Source organism: Pseudophryne corroboree, chromosome 2 (assembly GCF_028390025.1).
Source record: "Pseudophryne corroboree isolate aPseCor3 chromosome 2, aPseCor3.hap2, whole genome shotgun sequence".
NCBI classification, from domain to species: Eukaryota; Metazoa; Chordata; class Amphibia; order Anura; family Myobatrachidae; genus Pseudophryne; species Pseudophryne corroboree.
In genome coordinates, this window is record NC_086445.1 from 138526780 (window position 1) to 138545461 (window position 18682).

Genomic DNA, 18682 nt, shown 5'->3' on the forward strand with positions numbered 1-18682 from the left:
TTGCTTTGATTAACCTGGATGTGAAAGACTCTGAGTGCCGCCGTTCCCCTCCATTCTATATATATATATATATATATATATATATATATATATATATATATATATATATATATATACACACAAATACAGGTACAAGGCAATAACAGCCTGTTAATTCTTTTACCCAGCAAATACCGGTGATGCCGATTAGGACATCCACAAACAACTGAGTCTCCCCTAGCGTGTTTACTTGTTTTTAAGTACACAAAACCAACCTGCTAATACTTAAATTTTTGAATCAAGTACCGCCATGTGTCGGCGAAGCCGACCGATATCCCCACAGCAGCTTGTGACAAAGCCCTCACACCTGCCGACATATGTCGACTAACCGATAGTGGGTAAATAAACAGGGAAACAGTGAATTTATGTATCACAACAAGGATTATGCGTCCATTTTTAACCATAATGCTATATGACCCCCATATAGCATTAAAAACACTGTGCCCCCCCCCCCCCCCCCTCCTTCTTACTATACAGTAAATCTTGGCTGGGACCTGAGAAAAATGGCGCTGACTCCTCTGTGAGGGCTAAGCTCCGCCCCTTCCCGGCGCGCTTCAGCCCGCTCAATCATTTAAATATATAAATATATAAAGTACTAAAACCTAGCTGGGGACCCTATATACAGGGGGTAACCCCCTGTATAACTTGTTTAATGTCCCTACTCAGCCCAGGGCGCCCCCCCTTGCGCCCTGCACTCACGGAAGCCGTTGGTGTGTGGGAGCTATGGACCGCAGCGTGCACGCTGCGGTCTCCCGGCGGGGCGAAGACACCAGGTGTCCGGGTATGTTCCCCCGCCCGGGATCCTTTCAGAAATGCCGCCCAGGGCGCTCCCCCCCAGCGCCCTGCACCCTGCCGGCCGATGGAGAGCGGGAACAGAGAGCGCAGCGCTACCGCTGCTGCTCTCTCCCGTATGCGGTGCACTGGCGGGGCGGGCACCGAAGCATGTCCCCCCGCCAGTGATTTCACCCGTTATACGCTGCCCAGGGCGCTCCCCCCCAGCGCCCTGCACCCTGCAGGCCCATGGAGTGCGGGAGCCGGGAGCGCAGCGCTACCGCTGCTGCTCCCTCCTGTTCGCGGCGCACTGGCGGGGCGGGCACCGAAATATGTCCCCCCGCCAGTAAATTACAGATTTTATTATATGCTGCCCAGGGCGCTCCCCCCCCCCCCCCCCAGCGGCCTACACCCTGCAGGTGATGGAAAGCGCGGGAGCGCAGCGCTACCGCTGTCTCTCCCCCCTGCCGCACCCTGGCGGGGTGAACATACACCATGCCCAGGCACCGAAATATGTCCCCCGCCAGCATTGTAGACCCTCAGCAACATGCCCCCAGGGCGCTCCCCCCCAGCGCCCTGCACCCTGCCAGAGACGTTGGTGTGTGGGAGCATGGAGCGCAGCGCGACCGCTGTACCTCCGTTACTGAAGTCTTCTGCCGTCACTGAAGTCTCCTGATCTTCACATACTCACCCGGCTTCTTTCTTCTGGCTTCTGTGAGGGGGTGACGGCGCGGCTCCGGGAACAAGCAGCACCAAGTGATCGAACCCTCTGGAGCTAATGGTGTCCAGTAGCCTAAGAAGCAGAGCCTTTAAACTAAGAAGAAGTATGTCCCGCTTCTCTCCCCTCAGTCCCACGATGCAGGGAGCCTGTAGCCAGCAGGTCTGCCTGAAAATAAAAAACCTAACAAAGTTTTTTGGAGAAACTCAGTAGAGCTCCCCTAGTGTGTTTCCCATCACTCCTGGGCACAAAGTCTAACTGAGGTATGGAGGAGGGGCATAGAGGGAGGAGCCAGTTCACACCCAGTTTAAGTCTTTATAGTGTGCCCAAGCTCCTGCGGATCCGTCTATACCCCATGGTCCTTTTGGAGTCCACAGCATCCTCTAGGACGTATGAGAAATGATGTGATAATTTACAGAGACTGATACATAATTTATTATCGCATTCTTGTATCAATATTTTGTGCAATTTTTTTTTCATATTGTTAGTAAGGGTTGCTATACCTTACAGATATAGATATTTAATACAGCTTCTTACTTTTATCAGAATTTTTGTATTTACCACATTATTTTAGCAGGGACTTGTCCCCTGCCCTTTTACCGGCGCGCTGCTAAAACAGCCTACCTGGTGCCGATGTGCTCGTGTATGGCATCTATTAACATTAAGGGGAGGGCTTGGGGGAATCGTTGCACTCCATATGCTTCCCACCTCGGCTGGCCATGCGTGGTGATATTATGCCCACACCATAGCGCCCATTTCCTGCCCGCATCCTGGTAGGAACACTAGTATATTCAAATCATTTTAATTCCGCCCTACGACCCAACATACAAATTTATTTTACAAAATACTAATGTTCTGCTAGTCTGGCGATTTCTGTTTAAGACTGATCATGGCGTACCTCCCAACAATTTTTGGAATCCACGTGAGCGTTGACCCACACAAAAAGGGGAGTGGATACCCCTGTTTTATGTTGGGAAGTACCATGGCCCTCATTCCGAGTTGTTCGCTCGCTAGCTGCTTTTAGCAGCATTGCACACGCTAGGCCGCCGCCCTCTGGGAGTGTATCTTAGCTTAGCAAATAGCGAACGAAAGATTAGCAGAATTGCTACTAAATAATTCCCTGCAGTTTCTGAATAGCAACAAAACACAGGGCGATCGGGCACAGGTAGCATTAAATGTAATAACAATGTATAGAGAAAATACCAAAGTTGGACAGTGAGTAACCCTTTTTAGTGGGAAGGAAAAAGCGTGTATTCCAATTTGTAGTATGCTGTCCTAGTTGGTGGTGCGCCCAGAGCCAGAAAGTACACAGACTTACAATGGGAGAAAAAAGAAGGCTCTTGTGTGGGCGCACTCTTAGAAAGTAGTTGATACAATATGTGAAAATGGAAAATGCTTAAAACATAACTTTTATTTATATTATTAAACCAAAATTTAATGTGCTTCAGGATTGTTATTAAATTGCCTTTTATCTTAACCGTTATCTCACTCAAATGTCTGGGACCAGCAAGATCCTAACTAATAAATAATTGGTTTATGCAGTACACACTATGTTCTCTTTTCTTCTCTTTAATTTACATGCATCAAAGTGACATCAGAATTGAAGAGAGATGAGAGATAAGTTATTCTCTGTAATATTTCACACTATTTCACGTCTCACATGGTGAATTATCACGCATCTAATTATTTGTATGCCAAAACATCAGTTGGCGCTCCTGTGCACTTCATTTTTTGCATATATATATATATATATATATATATATATATATATATATATATAAAAATATAAATAAAAGTTGAAAGTCACATTTTCTTATAAAATACAGTATATGAAATGCTAAAATGACACAGGCCTGAGATACCGCTGTCAACCTCCTATGTCTCTCTGAGGCTTCCTAACCACTTTCACAACCATTTAAAAAGAGGATTTAATAGGGTTTCCATATAAATCAGGACTAGTTTTGAGACCATACTAGTATGCTAATAATCAAAACTATTTTAGGTTTACTTAATCTTTATGATACATCTGTAAGTACTCTATGATTTGCTGATTGCGTTATCTCCATCACACTACGTTGGAGGGAATTTATACCATTAGTAAATGACTTTATTTGAACTGTTTTGGCCTATCATTGCCTTGAATGTTTTTCCCATACACCATGTTTACAGTGGCTTGTGATGTCATCACACATGTCACAAGGATTCTTCTGCCATAAGTGTCTGCTGCAGGAGTGAGCCTTGGTATTGGCTAGCTTACCAAGCACACAGTCAAGTACTCAGCCACACTCCTATTATGGATATTGGTTGTGTTTACTCACCTTAGAAGTAAACATGGTTGTGGTTTTTAATTCCTTATTTCCACAGCTTGAACGACAGCTGACCTTGGAGCAGCTGATCAAGTTAAAGAAAGCCTTCAAGGTATGTGTGTTTTCTGTTATATTGGTAATACTAGTATGTACCAAGTTAGGACACTAGCGCACTTTTGAATATGCTGGTTTTACATAATGACATAATGGGGGGAATTCAGATGTTTGAAAAGTCGGTTAGGTGTCTGTTTTTTTCCTGTCTGTTAGATACTGTAGTAAAAAACAGACACCCAACTGATTTTGCAAACAACTGAATACCCCCCCCCCAATGTATTTTAGGGCAAATATAGAGCATTAACATTTCCATCATCCCTGTAATGTAGAGGAAAGGATCTTTCTTTGGGGCAGCTGTCATTGCGGCTCTACCAGATTTTCTATTACTGTGATATACGTCCGTAGCAAAACTGTTCTATCTCCGCAGCTTCATAAACAGAGCTGACAGTCCCCAGTATAGGCAATGGCTGCGGGAAATACAAATCAGCCCAATACGAAATGTCTATGCTGATGATATGTCCTATAATATCCAGAAATGTATACGTGAAAAATCCACATTCTGTGCTAGATTTCTATTTGCATTATTTCATACATTCTGTGCAGGAATACAGATATGAGCGTTAATCCTACAACATGGGTAGGCAACGTGTGGAACTACTAACTGGGATGAGTAGTTCCATAGTGCCACACATTGCTTACCCCTGTCCGAGCATATTCTTAAAATATGCTTTAAAGTGCCTACATCACCTATAACTAGTAATGGTAGCTTGTGTAGGAGATGAGAAGGACACCATGGGGGTCATTCCGAGTTGATCGCTCACTAGCAGTTTTTTGCAGCCATGCAAACGCATTGTCGCTTTGCACAAGTGTGAATGCCTGTGCAGCAGAACGCCTGCAAAAACATTTTGTGCAAAACAAGACCAGCCCTGGACTTACTCTTCGTGTGCATTGATTCTAACATTGGTGGGTTGGCTTTTGACGTCACACACCCGCCCAGCCACGCCTGCATTTTCCCTGGCACACCTGCGTTTTTCTTAGCACTCCCTGAAAACGGTCAGTTGACACCCAGAAACACCCCTTTCCTGTCAATCTTCTTGCGGCCGCCAGTGCGAATGAAAACAACGCTAGAACCTGTGCAAAACCACAAAGGCCTTTGTACCAGTACGTCGCGCATGCGCATTGCGGTCCATACGCAGAAATGCCGATTTTTAGCCTGATTGCTGCGCTGCGAACAACGGCAGCTAGCGATCAACTCGGAAAGACCCCCCATGTCAGGTTCTGCATCAGGCATAACGCTGATAGACAGTAGCTGGTAACATTTGTTCCCTTAGTGATAATTATAATTCTATTATCTTGAAAACAGGTCACCTTGTAAGCTTTCACTTATAAAACAGAAAATAGGGGCAGATGTATTAACCTGGAGATAGCATAAGGAAGTGATAAACCAGGGCCGAAACTAGGATTTTCGTCACCCGGGGCAAGGCAGTGGTTTGCCCCCCACCCAAAAACAAACAAACCCACAAACATACAAAAACCAAGCAAACCCTGTCAGACTAAAATAATTAGATTATCAAAAATTTTGAAAAAAAGGGGATACTATTGGACAATATTCCACTGCACTACTATACTACATCCCCTACACACTGAACAACATCACTACATGCCCTTATACACTACACTACATACCTTATATGCTACACTACATAACTACACTACATCCCCTTATATACTACACCACATCAGTGCACTACATGCCCCTATATACTGCAATACATTACTACACTACATACATCACTACACTACACCCCCCTATAAGCTGGGAGGCTAAGCAGGGGTTGATACTGCTAACTGGGAGCACAGTGTCAATAATTAAGTCTGTCTTTAAACTCCCCACAAAGCTGCTGTAGTGATACTCTGTGAGATTTGGAGGTTGTCCAGGCTCTTAGTTTCCACTGTCAAGTGAATAGCTAGCAAAGTGAGTCTTTGATTTCTGTAATATCGGTGACTGCACCTGTTAACAAGCAAAAGCCTGGGGTAGTGTGTCCTCTCAATGGTGTGTAACCGGCAGCTTGTTATCGGTTGGTGCTGGGCAGGCAGCTGGGATCATAGCCTACTGAAAAACACAGAACCAACAGCTCGCTTCTATAGCTTGCATGGCACGCTAGTTGCAGCACTGCATGACAAAGAAGAGAGTTTAAGACAGTAGCCGGCACAGGAGAGATCCCAGGTACTGGAGCTCACCCGCACAGCGTCTGAGCCAGCTGTGGGCAGACAGGCTCGTCAGAGACACCGCCCCGAGAGCCATCTGCTGTCTCACTGGAACAGCACTGACGGTAACACCCCCCTCCCCCCCCCAAAAAAAGCAAAAACTAAAACCTTGCTCCTCTGTAACTCCTTGGCGCCCCCTCAAATCCTGCACCCAGGGCACATGTCCCCTTAGCCCCCCCTCTAGTTGCGGCTCTGGATAAACCAGTGATAAGTGCAAGGTGATAAACGCACCAGCCAATCAACTCCAATATGTAAATTAACAGTTAGGAGCTGATTGGCTGGTGTGTTTATCACCTTGCACTTATCACTGGTTTATCACTTCCTTATGCTATCTCCAGGCTTAATACATTGGCAAGAATAAGGAATTTCCTGTTTGTGTGTATCAGCTGCAAACTGAATATATCTGCTGGGAGGCCTTGATTATTAAGTCATTCATTTATTTCTAAATTGATTTGTTCTAGGATCTGGGAAGGAATGGAGAAAATTTTCTGGACCTGGATGATTTTAAATTGGTTTTGAAGAAAAGCACAAGATTACTGGGATCTGTGAGTAGGGATAAATGCCTTTTATCTGAGTTGTCGGACTGCTCTGATAACAATATAAGTCCACTGTCAGTTGTTGTTTCTGACTCGCAATGCGGCAGCAAAGCTACTGTAACTAAACGTGACTGGGTGCATTTAGTCTACAAAGCAACATCATCTTGTGCAATATGAGTACAATGAAATCATGACCGACGTAAAGCAGGGTATATCTAACTGTGATAAACCACTTGCTCCTGGATTGTTTAATTCAAACTCGTACAACTAATGTTCTTGATGCTCAGATTGGCTGCATGATGCGATAGCCCTCACCAATACAGGTTTGTCTGAGCATGCACAAGTAAGGTCTGGAAGCAGAAAGTTCTAGCTCCTCCCCCATACATCACCTGCCTGCCTGTGCGCACCTAGGCATTCCTGCCAAATGCACATAAATATCAGAGTGTATCCCTTACATAGCAGGCATAGCCGTTACCGTACTTACTTTAACATAGAGGTAAAATATAGAGACTTCCTCACTGCGCGTACAATACACAACAACTGGTGTGACTGACTTAAAACTAAAGCTTCCTGGAGACCCAACTGTATGGCCTTTGCCATAAATTACAACAGAGTAATTACTTAGCAAGAATTATTAGCTAGAGATATACTTGCACATTTCTACAGTTTGTATTATAGTTGGAAACGCAGTATCACTTTCTAATACAGCTTTTCCCTATCCATTAAGCCAAGGCCTCCCTGCCGGGGAAGGCTATCTTCTGGCCAAACTTCTGCGGGCAACGGGAAAGCTTCTTTATGGGAAAGCTTCTTTAGCAAGTACCGCCACAGTCCTCCCGTCTCTTATCACCATCTTAGGGTGACAATAGCAGGGAAGAATACTTGAAAAGAAAGACTTCATTAACTTAAATGAAACCTTTCTACATATTGCAATGCAAAGAATTAATTAAATCTCTTTTAGGGGTCTGTTCATGAAGCAGTGAAAAGAGTGGAGAAACAGACTAGTGGAGAAGTTGCCCATGGCAACCAATCAGCATCTCCCTTCCAATTTATAGAATGTACTTGATAAAGGCTTCCTCTAAAGCTGATTGGTTGCACTTGCTATGGGCAACTTCTTCACTGGTCTTTTTCTCCACTCTTTTCACTGCTTCATGAATTGACCCCTTAATCTTCTTTTAAGTACATTTTATGTAATGAAAGTGGACTGAAACTCCCACTTCCAGTGTGTAAGTGGACCTGTCTGTAAAAGTGATGAGTACTCTTACCATTACCACCTAGTATCCCCAGGCTGCTGAGTATCACGTTACCTGGTATGGTATTACTATCCCTAACAGGGCATTTCTCAGCTATGCTTAGTAGTGGTATCAGACATGCATGCTATCACATTACCACAGATACATTCTAAGGACACCGCTGAGAGCAATGATAGAGTACAGATAGTGGCGTATCTGTAATGGGTGCAGAGTGTGCGCCGAACACAGGCTTCTGGGTGCAGAGGGGCCAAAACTCCACACCCTGCACCCATATATAGTTATATTTACGTCTTCTCCATGTCCGTATTCCTGCGTCGGCCAGGGACCTGGTGCTGCAGAACAGCAGAAATCACAGGGAAAATGGCCTCGGTGATGTGTAGTAGAGAAGGTGCGGGTACCATTTTCCAGGAGACCTGCCCATGTGCAGCAGACTCTGACATAAAACGCGGCCAGAGATAGGGCCCACACGGAGTCTGCAACCTAGCATCATACTGCCGGCTACGGCCCTCATTCCGAGTTGATCACTCGCTAGCTGCTTTCGGCAGCAGTGCAAGCACTAAGCCGCCGCCCTCTGGGAGTGTCTCTTAGCTTAGCAGAAGTGCGAACGAAAGGTTAGCAGAACAGTGCTGAAATTTTTTCAAGCAGTTTCAGAGTAGCTGCAGACCTACTCCTTCCTTGCGATCACTTCAATCTGTTTAGTTCCTGCTTTGACGTCACAAACACGCCCTGCGTTCGGCCAGCCACTCCCCCGTTTCCCCAGGCACGCCTGTGTTTTTACCTGACGCGCCTGCGTTTTTTAGCACACTCCCAGAAAACGGTCAGTTACCACCCAGAAACACCCACTTCCTGTCAATCACTCACCGATCAACAGAGCGTCAGAAAAGCGTTGCTCGACCTTGTGTGAAACTGCATCGTTTTTTGTGAAAGTACGTTGCGCGTGCGCACTGCGACCCGTACGCATGCGCAGAAATGCAGATTTTTAGCCTGAACGCTGCGCTGCGAACAACAGCAGCTAGCGATCAACTCGGAATGACCCCCTACATACGGATGTGAGCAAATACTAAAAGCAGAGACCCCAAAACAGTTACGTACTGGGTGCAGAAAGGTAATGAAATCACTGTTATATTTTTGGAACCAGCTCGGAGCTAAAAAAGAAGTTTCAGTTTTTCTTTTTAGTTTATCAAATAAAATACTCTGAGCACATAAACTTTAGCGGTTTTCAGAGGTATTTTCAGCAGGAGCTTCTTGTCTGACACTAGCCTAAGCAAGGGGGCTGCTTCTTATTGATTAGTAGGCTATGTTCTCATGTATATTGCTTCTGGCCACCTCCTCTGTCTGTAGGTGTCAGCTTCATTTTATATGTAATGACTTTACAAAAAAGGCTTGGTAGTATGTGTGGCTGTTATATTAATGCAAATATGTTTGTTTTTCCTTTTACAGAGTGATGGAGAGATAGAAAAGCTCTTTATGAAAATAGATCTTTCAGCTACTGGAAAAATTGACTGGGTGTGTATTGTTAATTTGTTTGTGCATTTTTTTTACAGGGAATAAAGATGGTTATGTTTGATTATATTCTATATGGTAAATGCAGCGTTGCCATTTCTTATACCCCTTTTACCCACAAATCCCAGGTCTGACCCAAGATTTGGAACTGAGGGGGTAATTCAGACCTGATCGCTCGCTAGCAGTTTTTTGCAGCGCTGCGATCAGATAGTCGCCTCCTACAGGGGAGTGTATTTTAGCTGTGCAAGAGTGCGAACGCATGTGCAGCCGAGCAGTACAAAAAGATCTTTTGCAGTTTCTGAGTAGCCCAGGACTCAGCCGCTGCGATCACTTCAGCCTGTTCGGGACCGGAATTGACGTCAGGCACCTGCCCTGCAAACGCTTGGACATGCCTGCGTTTTTCCAACCACTCCCAGAAAATGGTCAGTTGAAACCTGCAAACGCTTTCTTCCTGTCAGTCTCCTTGCGATCGGCTGTGCGAATGGATTCTTCGTAAAACCCATCGCACAGTAACGATCCGCTTTGTACCCGAGCGACGCGCCTGCGCATTGTGGTGCATATGCATGTGCAGTTCTGACCTGATCGCAGCGCTGTGAAAAAAGCTAGCATTCGATCAGGTCTGAATTACTCCCTTAGTTCCAATACGGGTCAGACCCCTTTCACACCGCGGCTCGGGTCAGCGCCGTTTACACTACACTTGTGTGCAGTGTAACCGTTCTACCAGCACTCGGATCTCTCCCTGTGCTGTAAATGGGACCCGTTCACACTGCCCCTTAACCCATGTCCTTACTGTGTCCAACCCTGCACGCTAGCTGGATTGTATTCCTGGTTCACTTGGCTGTTTTTTTTCGGGGACCCTTTTACACCGAGCCGCAACCCGGGTTAACCCAGCAATTGCCCAGTTCAAAGCAGCAGTGTGAAAGGGGTATTAATAACACTGTCAAGACACTATTCTACCATGTGGACATGGCACGTCATCACATTGATAAGATCTGACTGGTGCTGATCCAGCTGACCTGTCTAATAGTCCATGTGGAGGATTCATTCAATCTCCCTATAATTTTGTGCAGCCAAAAAGATTGCGAATGTTCCACAATGGCTCTCAGTCAGAAAAGCAGTTGTATTACGTTTAGGTTGTTTTAAAGATTACACCTGAAAATACAGGTCAGTATCATGTAATCAATAGTACAAAAGAATCTAACATTTCATGTCATGTTATAGTTTGCTCTATGTATGTTTCATTGATCTATAATATGTTGAGTATGGAGATTCTTCTGCTTCATTTGGTCAGTTTTACGGGTTATCCAAACCAGGCACAGAAGATGCATATTAGGGGGTCTACAGTATTTCTGTCCCATTGCACTTTTACCCCATTAAGTATCTGTTATTGCCGCTATACAAAGTGATGCTAGATGAAGTAACAGGGATATTTACCAGTAATCACCGATAAGTGACTCTAATGAGTAATAAAATTAGCAGTGGAGCATTATAGCCTGTGGGAGAGTGACCAAAAGATCCTTCTCCGGTGACGCTTTCCCAGTAGACCATGCATGCCCATTCGCCATCAGAATCAAGCTCAGGAAAAACGAAGCTTGTAGCCTAAGTAGCATATCCACTGTTTGCTGAAGGGACGTAATGTAACGGGGCATTGGTATTTAGGTGAGGATCAGAAAGTGTGTGCAGACGGAGTTGCGGGCTATGCAGAGTTGTGTACACAGAGGTACGTCTGGTTTCTGGTGGAATTTTTGCAAAAGGGATAGCTCTGGTGCAAGTACATACTGATGTTGATGGCTATGAAACCATCCATATGGATAGGGGCGGCCTGACCCCAGAAATGGGTACAATATGGAGAATATACGCAGTAACTCTGCTATCAGCCCCCATAGGCGCTCCTCCCAGAAGGATCTAATCGCCTGGCCCTTGCTCTGTGCTTTATTTCAGAACCAGTTCTGCACTTTCATGCATCAGAACTGCACTGAGCTGGATGACCATCAACTCCAAGACAAGAATGTCTGCTTCAATTTGCCAGCGACCACCCAACAAATGACTTATGGGCGTAATGTGGTGCGTGTTTTCCCTATGCAAGACAACATTTTAATAACAGTCAGGGAAGATGGCCACGTCCACTTTTGGTCTACAGAGCTGAAGCTGAAGCGTGACAAGACAATCTTTGTAAGTACTATGCTTTGCTCATATTATCTCAGTTTTAGGAATGTGAAAAGTTAGTAAGATTAGTATTTGGTGTTGCTATGTTTATCCAGTGTATCCAGCAGTTCCCTTGTGCTGGTAATCTGTCATCTAGGGCAGGTTACACCAGTGGTTTCCAAACTTTTTTGAATCACGGCGCCCCAGAATATCAGAATTTTTTCACGGCACCCCTAGGCCAAAAATTTGTTATTGACAAATTTAGAAAGAAATATTACATTAAGTAGATCGCGTATATGTCATCCTTAGGGTCAGCCACCACCACTGGTTTTGCCTATTATATTGACCATGAATAATTTGAATTGGTCTTGGACCACCAACCCAGGTCATCCCTGCAAGTGTCCCGAGGCACCCTAGGGAGCCACGGCACACAGTTTTGGAACCTCTGGGCTACACATTAACACCTGCACTGGACTCTGTTCATCATCTTCAGTATTTCTGAGTGTCCTCCATTAGAAATGGGTGAACAACCTGCAGCCAATCAGAACATCAGGAGGGATGAATGAATCAATTCATCACTGGCAATTTAATTCATGCATCAGTCCCAATTAGCTACCGAATAATTACCATCCACCAGTGGCATTAACGAGTGTCACATGTCGGAATCCTTTTTACAAGGAACTTCCAGCTCTCAGACACTGAGGATGAATTTACGGGTTTACAAAAGTGGAGTTGTTGTCCACAGCAGCCAATCAAATTCTAGTTTTCATTTTCTAGAATGTATCAGATATATCTATCCAAAATCTTATTGGTTGCTATGGGCAACACCTCCTTGTTTTTGACCCACTTTATTTGATGAAACATGTTGACTAGATGGAAACACAATGTTTCTGTATCTGTCATATCTGTAGAAACACATAGCTACTCCTCCTTGTGATATCAATCATCTTTTTTTGTTAAAATACGACAAGCAGGTAATGGGTACATCTTTGCAACATCTGACAGGGAGTCCATCTTGTGTATTGCCAAAAGAACATACACAAACTCTGGAGTCATTTGTACAGGAAGGAAAGCAGGAACAGTATGTCTGTGAGACAAATGCTGCACATGGGAACTGGGCACGATCTTTACTGCATCTCAAAGTGAGTGAATGCTTCAGCATTGCCAGGAAGAGAATGAAGAGTCACCCAATTCCATGGTCTATGGGGGTCATTCCAGCCCGTTCGCACGCAGCGGTTTGTCGCTGCGGTGCGAACGGGTCCGGAATGCGCATGCGCGGTGGCCGCACTGCGCATGCGCGACGTCCAGGACAATGAAGAAAGCGATCACAGAACCGACTGCAAGTAGATTGACAGAAAGAAGGCGTACCTGGGCGTCACCAGACCGTTGCCAGCCGTTTTCGGGGAGTGGAGAAGGCGTGTCCAGGAGAACGGAGGAAATCACAGGGAAAATGGTGTGGTGACAATTTTCCATCTGATTTGTGCTACTCAGTAGAGAAGTCTTCAGGAGCAAGGTGCGGGCACCATGATTTTGGAGACCCGTGCTGCACAGTAGACTCTTGCTCAAAGTGAGAAAATGAGCAGAGCCGGATTTAGGGAGGGGCACCAGGGGCATTCGCCCCAGGGCCCCCACATACAGAGGGGCCCCACACAGGGTCAGTCTGACCCTGCAATTGCAGAGAACAGGTGCCCAGCGTCACCTGTTCCTGAAGGGAGACCGCTGCGGCTCTGCATTCGGCATGCAGAGACAGACTTGATGCAATGCGGAACAGCTCCCAAGTCACCTTATCAGCATCACGTGCCGCTAATTCGGGGACTCGGAAGCCGATCTGCTCTGTAAACTGGCTGTAAAATGAGTACTTGGGGGGGGCATGGGGTATGGGCCACCAAGGGGTGCACTGCGTGGCATACAGGGTTGGGGACATTGTTTCCATTTTAGGGTATGGGTTAGGGGGCCATCGTATTGGATAGGCCCCTACAACTTAGTTGCCCGGGGCCCCCACAAAGCCTTAAACCTGCCCTAGGAATGAACCAAATAAAATTGTGTTTTAGTAGATATGGGGGGTACAAATGGGCTAGAAAGGATTGTTTTGACTATACTATGTGAGGGGGAGATAAGCCTTTCCCTTGTTGCACCCCAGATAGCCTGAGATGAAGCAGGACATTTTTATTTTTCCGTCACATTGCTGAGTGATTTGGTCATACTAACAGCTGTTCATGTTTCAGGGGAAAAGTGTGAAAAGGACCGCATGTGTGACGGACTTCACTATCATGACGCATTATAATAAGTTAGTTCTGGCCACTGGGTATGTACAACTACTTTTTATTTACATTAAAATACTGTTTTATCGGAGAATTGATACACAGCATCCAGCATTACTCTTATGGGCCCTACGCACTAGTTCATATCGGCCGATTTGTGCGGCCGATATGAACTATCTAAATCGTTCATATCGCTCAGTGTGTATGCACTAACGATGAATGATGCGCGTCCCCACGATCGTTCATCGTTGGTTTTCCCTCTTTCTGCATAGCAAAGCCAATTTGGACGATGGTCGTTAATCTGTGAAATCGACCATTGTCCAAATCGGAAACGTCGGCAAGTGTGTAGGGCCCATTAGATAAATTATTGCACCACTTTGATGTTTATGTAGTACATGCGAGTTTCATGTTGTTCTACTTAATATTAAGTACATTTCTACTGCTCAAAGGGTAATTCAGAGTTGATTGCAGAGGCAAATTTGTTAGCAGTTGGGAAAAACCATGTGCACTGCAGGTGCGGCAGATATAACATGTGCAGAGAGAGTTAGATTTGGGTGGGTTATTTTGTTTCTGTGCAGGGTAAATACTGGCTGCTTTATTTTTACACTGCAATTTAGATTTCAGTTTGAACACACCACACCCAAATCTAACTCTCTCTGCACATGTTATATCTACCCCCCCCCCCTGCAGTGCACATGGTTTTGCCCAACTGCTAACATATTTGCTGCTGCGATCAACTCTGAATTAGGCCCAAAGTTCGTTTATGTAACTAAAAAATTGAGCATCGCAGAAGAAAATCGGTGATTACCCCTGTAGTGAGATCCTGCCATCACTGTATGGCGCAGAAGGGAAAGAGAACTTTATTATCACAGTACAATTATCTTGTACATGACTCGGTAACAGGTGTACTCTGAAGCATGTGATTGCCTTATTATTACTCTTAGGACCAATTGGTCCTTACACAAGACACTGCTAAAACTCTAATCCACGCTCTCATTATCTCCCGCATTGATTATTGCAATAGTCTCCTAACTGGTCTTCCCAAAACGAGACTCTCACCACTACAATCCATTCTGAATGCAGCGGCGAGGCTTATCTTCCTCGCTAGACATTCATCATCTGCAGATCCACTCTGTCAGTCCCTCCATTGGTTACCTGTACTCTACCGCATTCAATATAAAATACTTTTACTCACACACAAGGCCATTAACCAAACTACACCAACGTACATCACTTCGCTTATCACAAAATATCTCCCAACCCGACCTCTTCGTTCTTTACAAGACCTGCGTCTCTCATCCACACTCATTACTCGCTCCCACTCACGACTGCAGGACTTTCATTGGGCTGCACCCACTCTGTGGAATGCCCTACCACGCACAATAAGACTCTCCTCTAGTCTCCAAACCTTCAAGCGTTCCCTGAAAACTCACCTCTTTAGGCAAGTGTATCAAATTCCAGAACCGCCCACATAACTTTCATAAACCTTCCTACCAAATTGCATCCACTCTGTACAGTCCACACATATCCTCACATGTCTTCTCATTCTATGCAATAGATAGCACCTTTCCTTGTGTACATATGCCTATTTCCCTATAGATTGTAAGCTTGCGAGCAGGGTCTTCCTACCTCTGACTGTTATCACCCAGTTTGTTATTGTTATTTCAAATTGTAAAGCGCAATGGAATTTGCTGCGCTATATAAGAAACTGTTAATCAATAAATAAATAAATATTGGTACAGTATTTAAGTATTGATACTGCTACATCTTGCCATAGCAGAAAATGTATCCACCCAGGCTGTGAGAGTATGCAAGAATGTAAATGTATTCATTTGGGTGGGGGAGGTTACAGATACCTTACTCCTTTTGCTGACAGTCCCGTGTTATATTTTACAATGTCAATAACACAGTTTTTGGGGGATTTCAAGCAGATTACTTTGTAGTGTCACCTTATATATAACTCAACAGCACTTACACAATACAACATTAAACAAACAATACTTATGTCTGTATAATAAAATATAAATATAGGAAAGTAATGAAAAATAAATGAGGGTGGGGGCTTAACTTATGGGCGCTTTTTCATTTGAGCCAGAAGATCGGAAAAATTGCATCCCATACAGGACAAGATTAATACTCTATAAAACCAGGGAAGTACTAGGTAGTAGAGGACAGTGACAACCTATTTGTAATGTTTATATGCATCAATGGACGAGACCTAGCTCTGTGTAAAGAACATGTAAGACCTGAAACTTCCATCTGTAGAAGTGTTAGGGGGAGATGTATCAAGTCTTGGAGAGGCATAAAGTGGAGAAGTTGCCCAAAGCAATCCATCTATCTGTCTGTCTGTCTGTCTGTCTGTCTATCTATCTATCTATCTATCTATCTATCTATCTATCTATCTATCTATCTATCTATCTATCTATCTATCACAGGCATGTCAAACTCAAAATCCTAACCGGGCCGAATAAACAAGGTTCAAGTCTTGTGTGGGCCGCAAAAAAAATAAAATTCTTCTATGGAATTTTGAACGGTTTATTAGAAAAACCAACAATAAAGTATAATCAAAGAGATGTTAAGTATCGGGAAGAAAACAACTGTAATAGAGTGAGCTGAGAGCTATGTTATTACCCCTCATATATCACTGTGCGGCCCCCTCTCCTGTATAATACATATCAGTGTGAGCTGAGAGCTGTGTTATTCCCCCTCATATTTCAATATTCGTCCCTCTCTCCTGTATAATGCATATCAGTGTGAACTAGTAATATGTGTCACTTCCAGCCCCTCTCTATCCCTCCAGTCCAGCCAAATGCCCCCTGGTATCCGCTCTTGCTCCTTGTGTCTCCACCAGCCACAAGCCTCCTGTGCTAGCCCCCTCCAATTTACCTTCTTCATTGAGAGATGTTTTTCTATCCCGATTCCAGAAGAATCCTCCTCCAATTAGGACAGCTGAGCACACAGGGCAGTCGGGCGTGACAGCTTCAGTGCTAATGGCACCGAGCAGGTGGGATGTGGCAGGGGGCAGAGCTTTTGCAAAGCCAGCCGGGCATGCGCAGCAGCTCCCCCAGTGGACATTTCCCCATCTCTATCACTCTCTTCTTGCGCATGTGCAGAACGGTGAATGCTGCCCGATTGGAGATAAGCTCCGAGCACGACAGATGGGCCAACAGTAACTCATACGGTGGTGGTGTGCCGCATTTCATTGTTTTTTAAAATAGTAAACTTGGGCCACAAAATTATGCATTGTGGGCAGCCTCGGGCCGCAAGTTTGACATGTCTGATGTAGCATAATCTTCCTGTGGAGCGCTGCAATAACACATGGAACATGATAGATCTTGTTGCTGCGGAGCTCTGCAATGACAGAAGGGAATGTGGTAGATCTTGTTGCTGTGGAGCTCTGCAATGACAGATGGAGCGTGGTAGATCTTGTTGCTGTGGAGCTCTGCAATGACAGGTGGAGCGTGGTAGATCTTGTTGCTGTGGAGCTCTGCAATAGCAGATGGAACGTGGTAGATCTTGTTGCTGTGGAGCTCTGCAATAGCAGATGGAACGTGGTAGATCTTGTTGCTGTGGAGCTCTGCAATGCCAGAAGGGAATATGGTAGATCTTGTTGCTGTGGAGCTCTGCAATGACAGATGGAGCGTGGTAGATCTTGTTGCTTTGGAGCTCTGCAATGACAGATGGAGCGTGGTAGATCTTGTTGCTGTTGAACGCTGCTTTGATGTGGAGCTCTGCAATGACAGAAGGGAATGTGGTAGATCTTGTTGCTGTGGAGCTCTGCAATGACAGAAGGGTACGTGGAACGTAGTTTTTACTCCCCCGCTCCGGCAGACAAGATAATACGTCTTGTCTGTACCTTCACGCTTCGCCTCGCTAATGAGGCGAAGCAGGAAGTGCTATAGCAGCATAATCCATTCCACTATAACACATCTGCCCCAATTTGAACTAATATTCAGATTTCAGCCAGTAGAACTTTTCAAAAATAGTAGTAAATAATTTTATTCTGGTGAAATGATTCATTCCTCTTGGGATACTGGGAGATATTTAGTAAAACTAATATTATGTTTTCTATACCAACCAATAAAATATAGTCATTTTATTACTGCTATTTAGAAAAAATACAGAAATGGGTTCTCTGCGCACTGAGGTGTTAATCTGAGGCGGGGTGTGCTGCTGGTAATGAGGGGTGTCCCACCCCCCCTTAAATGGTAAGTATACAGATGTGGATAAATCCACAGGGAACCAGCGCTCAAACCCTATTTGTAGTGGTGAATGATACGGTTATAAAGTGAAACTAAAATCAATAATGAAAAAGCAGGTAATATACTTAGGGTTGTTTATTCTAAGATGCTGAGATACTTTCTTTCCCAACAGGTATAAATTCGGTTTAAAAGTCAATCAGTGATTGGGGCACGCTCCTGGTTTGAACTTAAATTCTGAAGTGCAAGGTTCAATTGAAAGAACAAATGCTGTAATCTTTGTAAAGTCGAAAAAAAGAAAAAGAAAAAGAAAAATGCCACAAAAAAATATTAATGATAATATGTACTAAAGTCCAAACGGTTTACAAGTCTATACAGACAGCGGCGTCCCGCTAATCTGTGCTCTGAAGTGAAGGATTCTCTTGTGAAGTGATGAACAGTTGACAGCGGTAGTGTATGCTTTGGTTAGAGTGGAGAATAAGGACCCTGGACTGGCGCTATTCCTCCTGCAGCACGTCCCACAGTAGAGCGCCCGAATCAGGCCCGCTCTGTGGGGCCGCTGACCAGGGGTGTGCGCCTGTCACAGAGGCGAAGTGGACCCGGCCGGAGCTCTCCGAGCGGCTGGCCGCGCC

General features: G+C 44.9%; 1 protein-coding gene across 1 annotated transcript in view; it reads left to right on the plus strand.

Annotated features, from left to right (window-relative positions):
• LOC134990638 (WD repeat-containing protein on Y chromosome-like) overlaps positions 1–18682 on the plus strand; it is a 146993-nt gene that overhangs the window by 58276 nt on the left and 70035 nt on the right. Inside the window, exons 4-8 of the mRNA XM_063950709.1 lie at positions 3893–3946; positions 6618–6701; positions 9383–9448; positions 11387–11617; positions 13816–13895. Coding sequence (XP_063806779.1) covers positions 3893–3946; positions 6618–6701; positions 9383–9448; positions 11387–11617; positions 13816–13895 — 515 coding nt within the window. The remainder of the gene's footprint in view (positions 1–3892; positions 3947–6617; positions 6702–9382; positions 9449–11386; positions 11618–13815; positions 13896–18682) is intronic.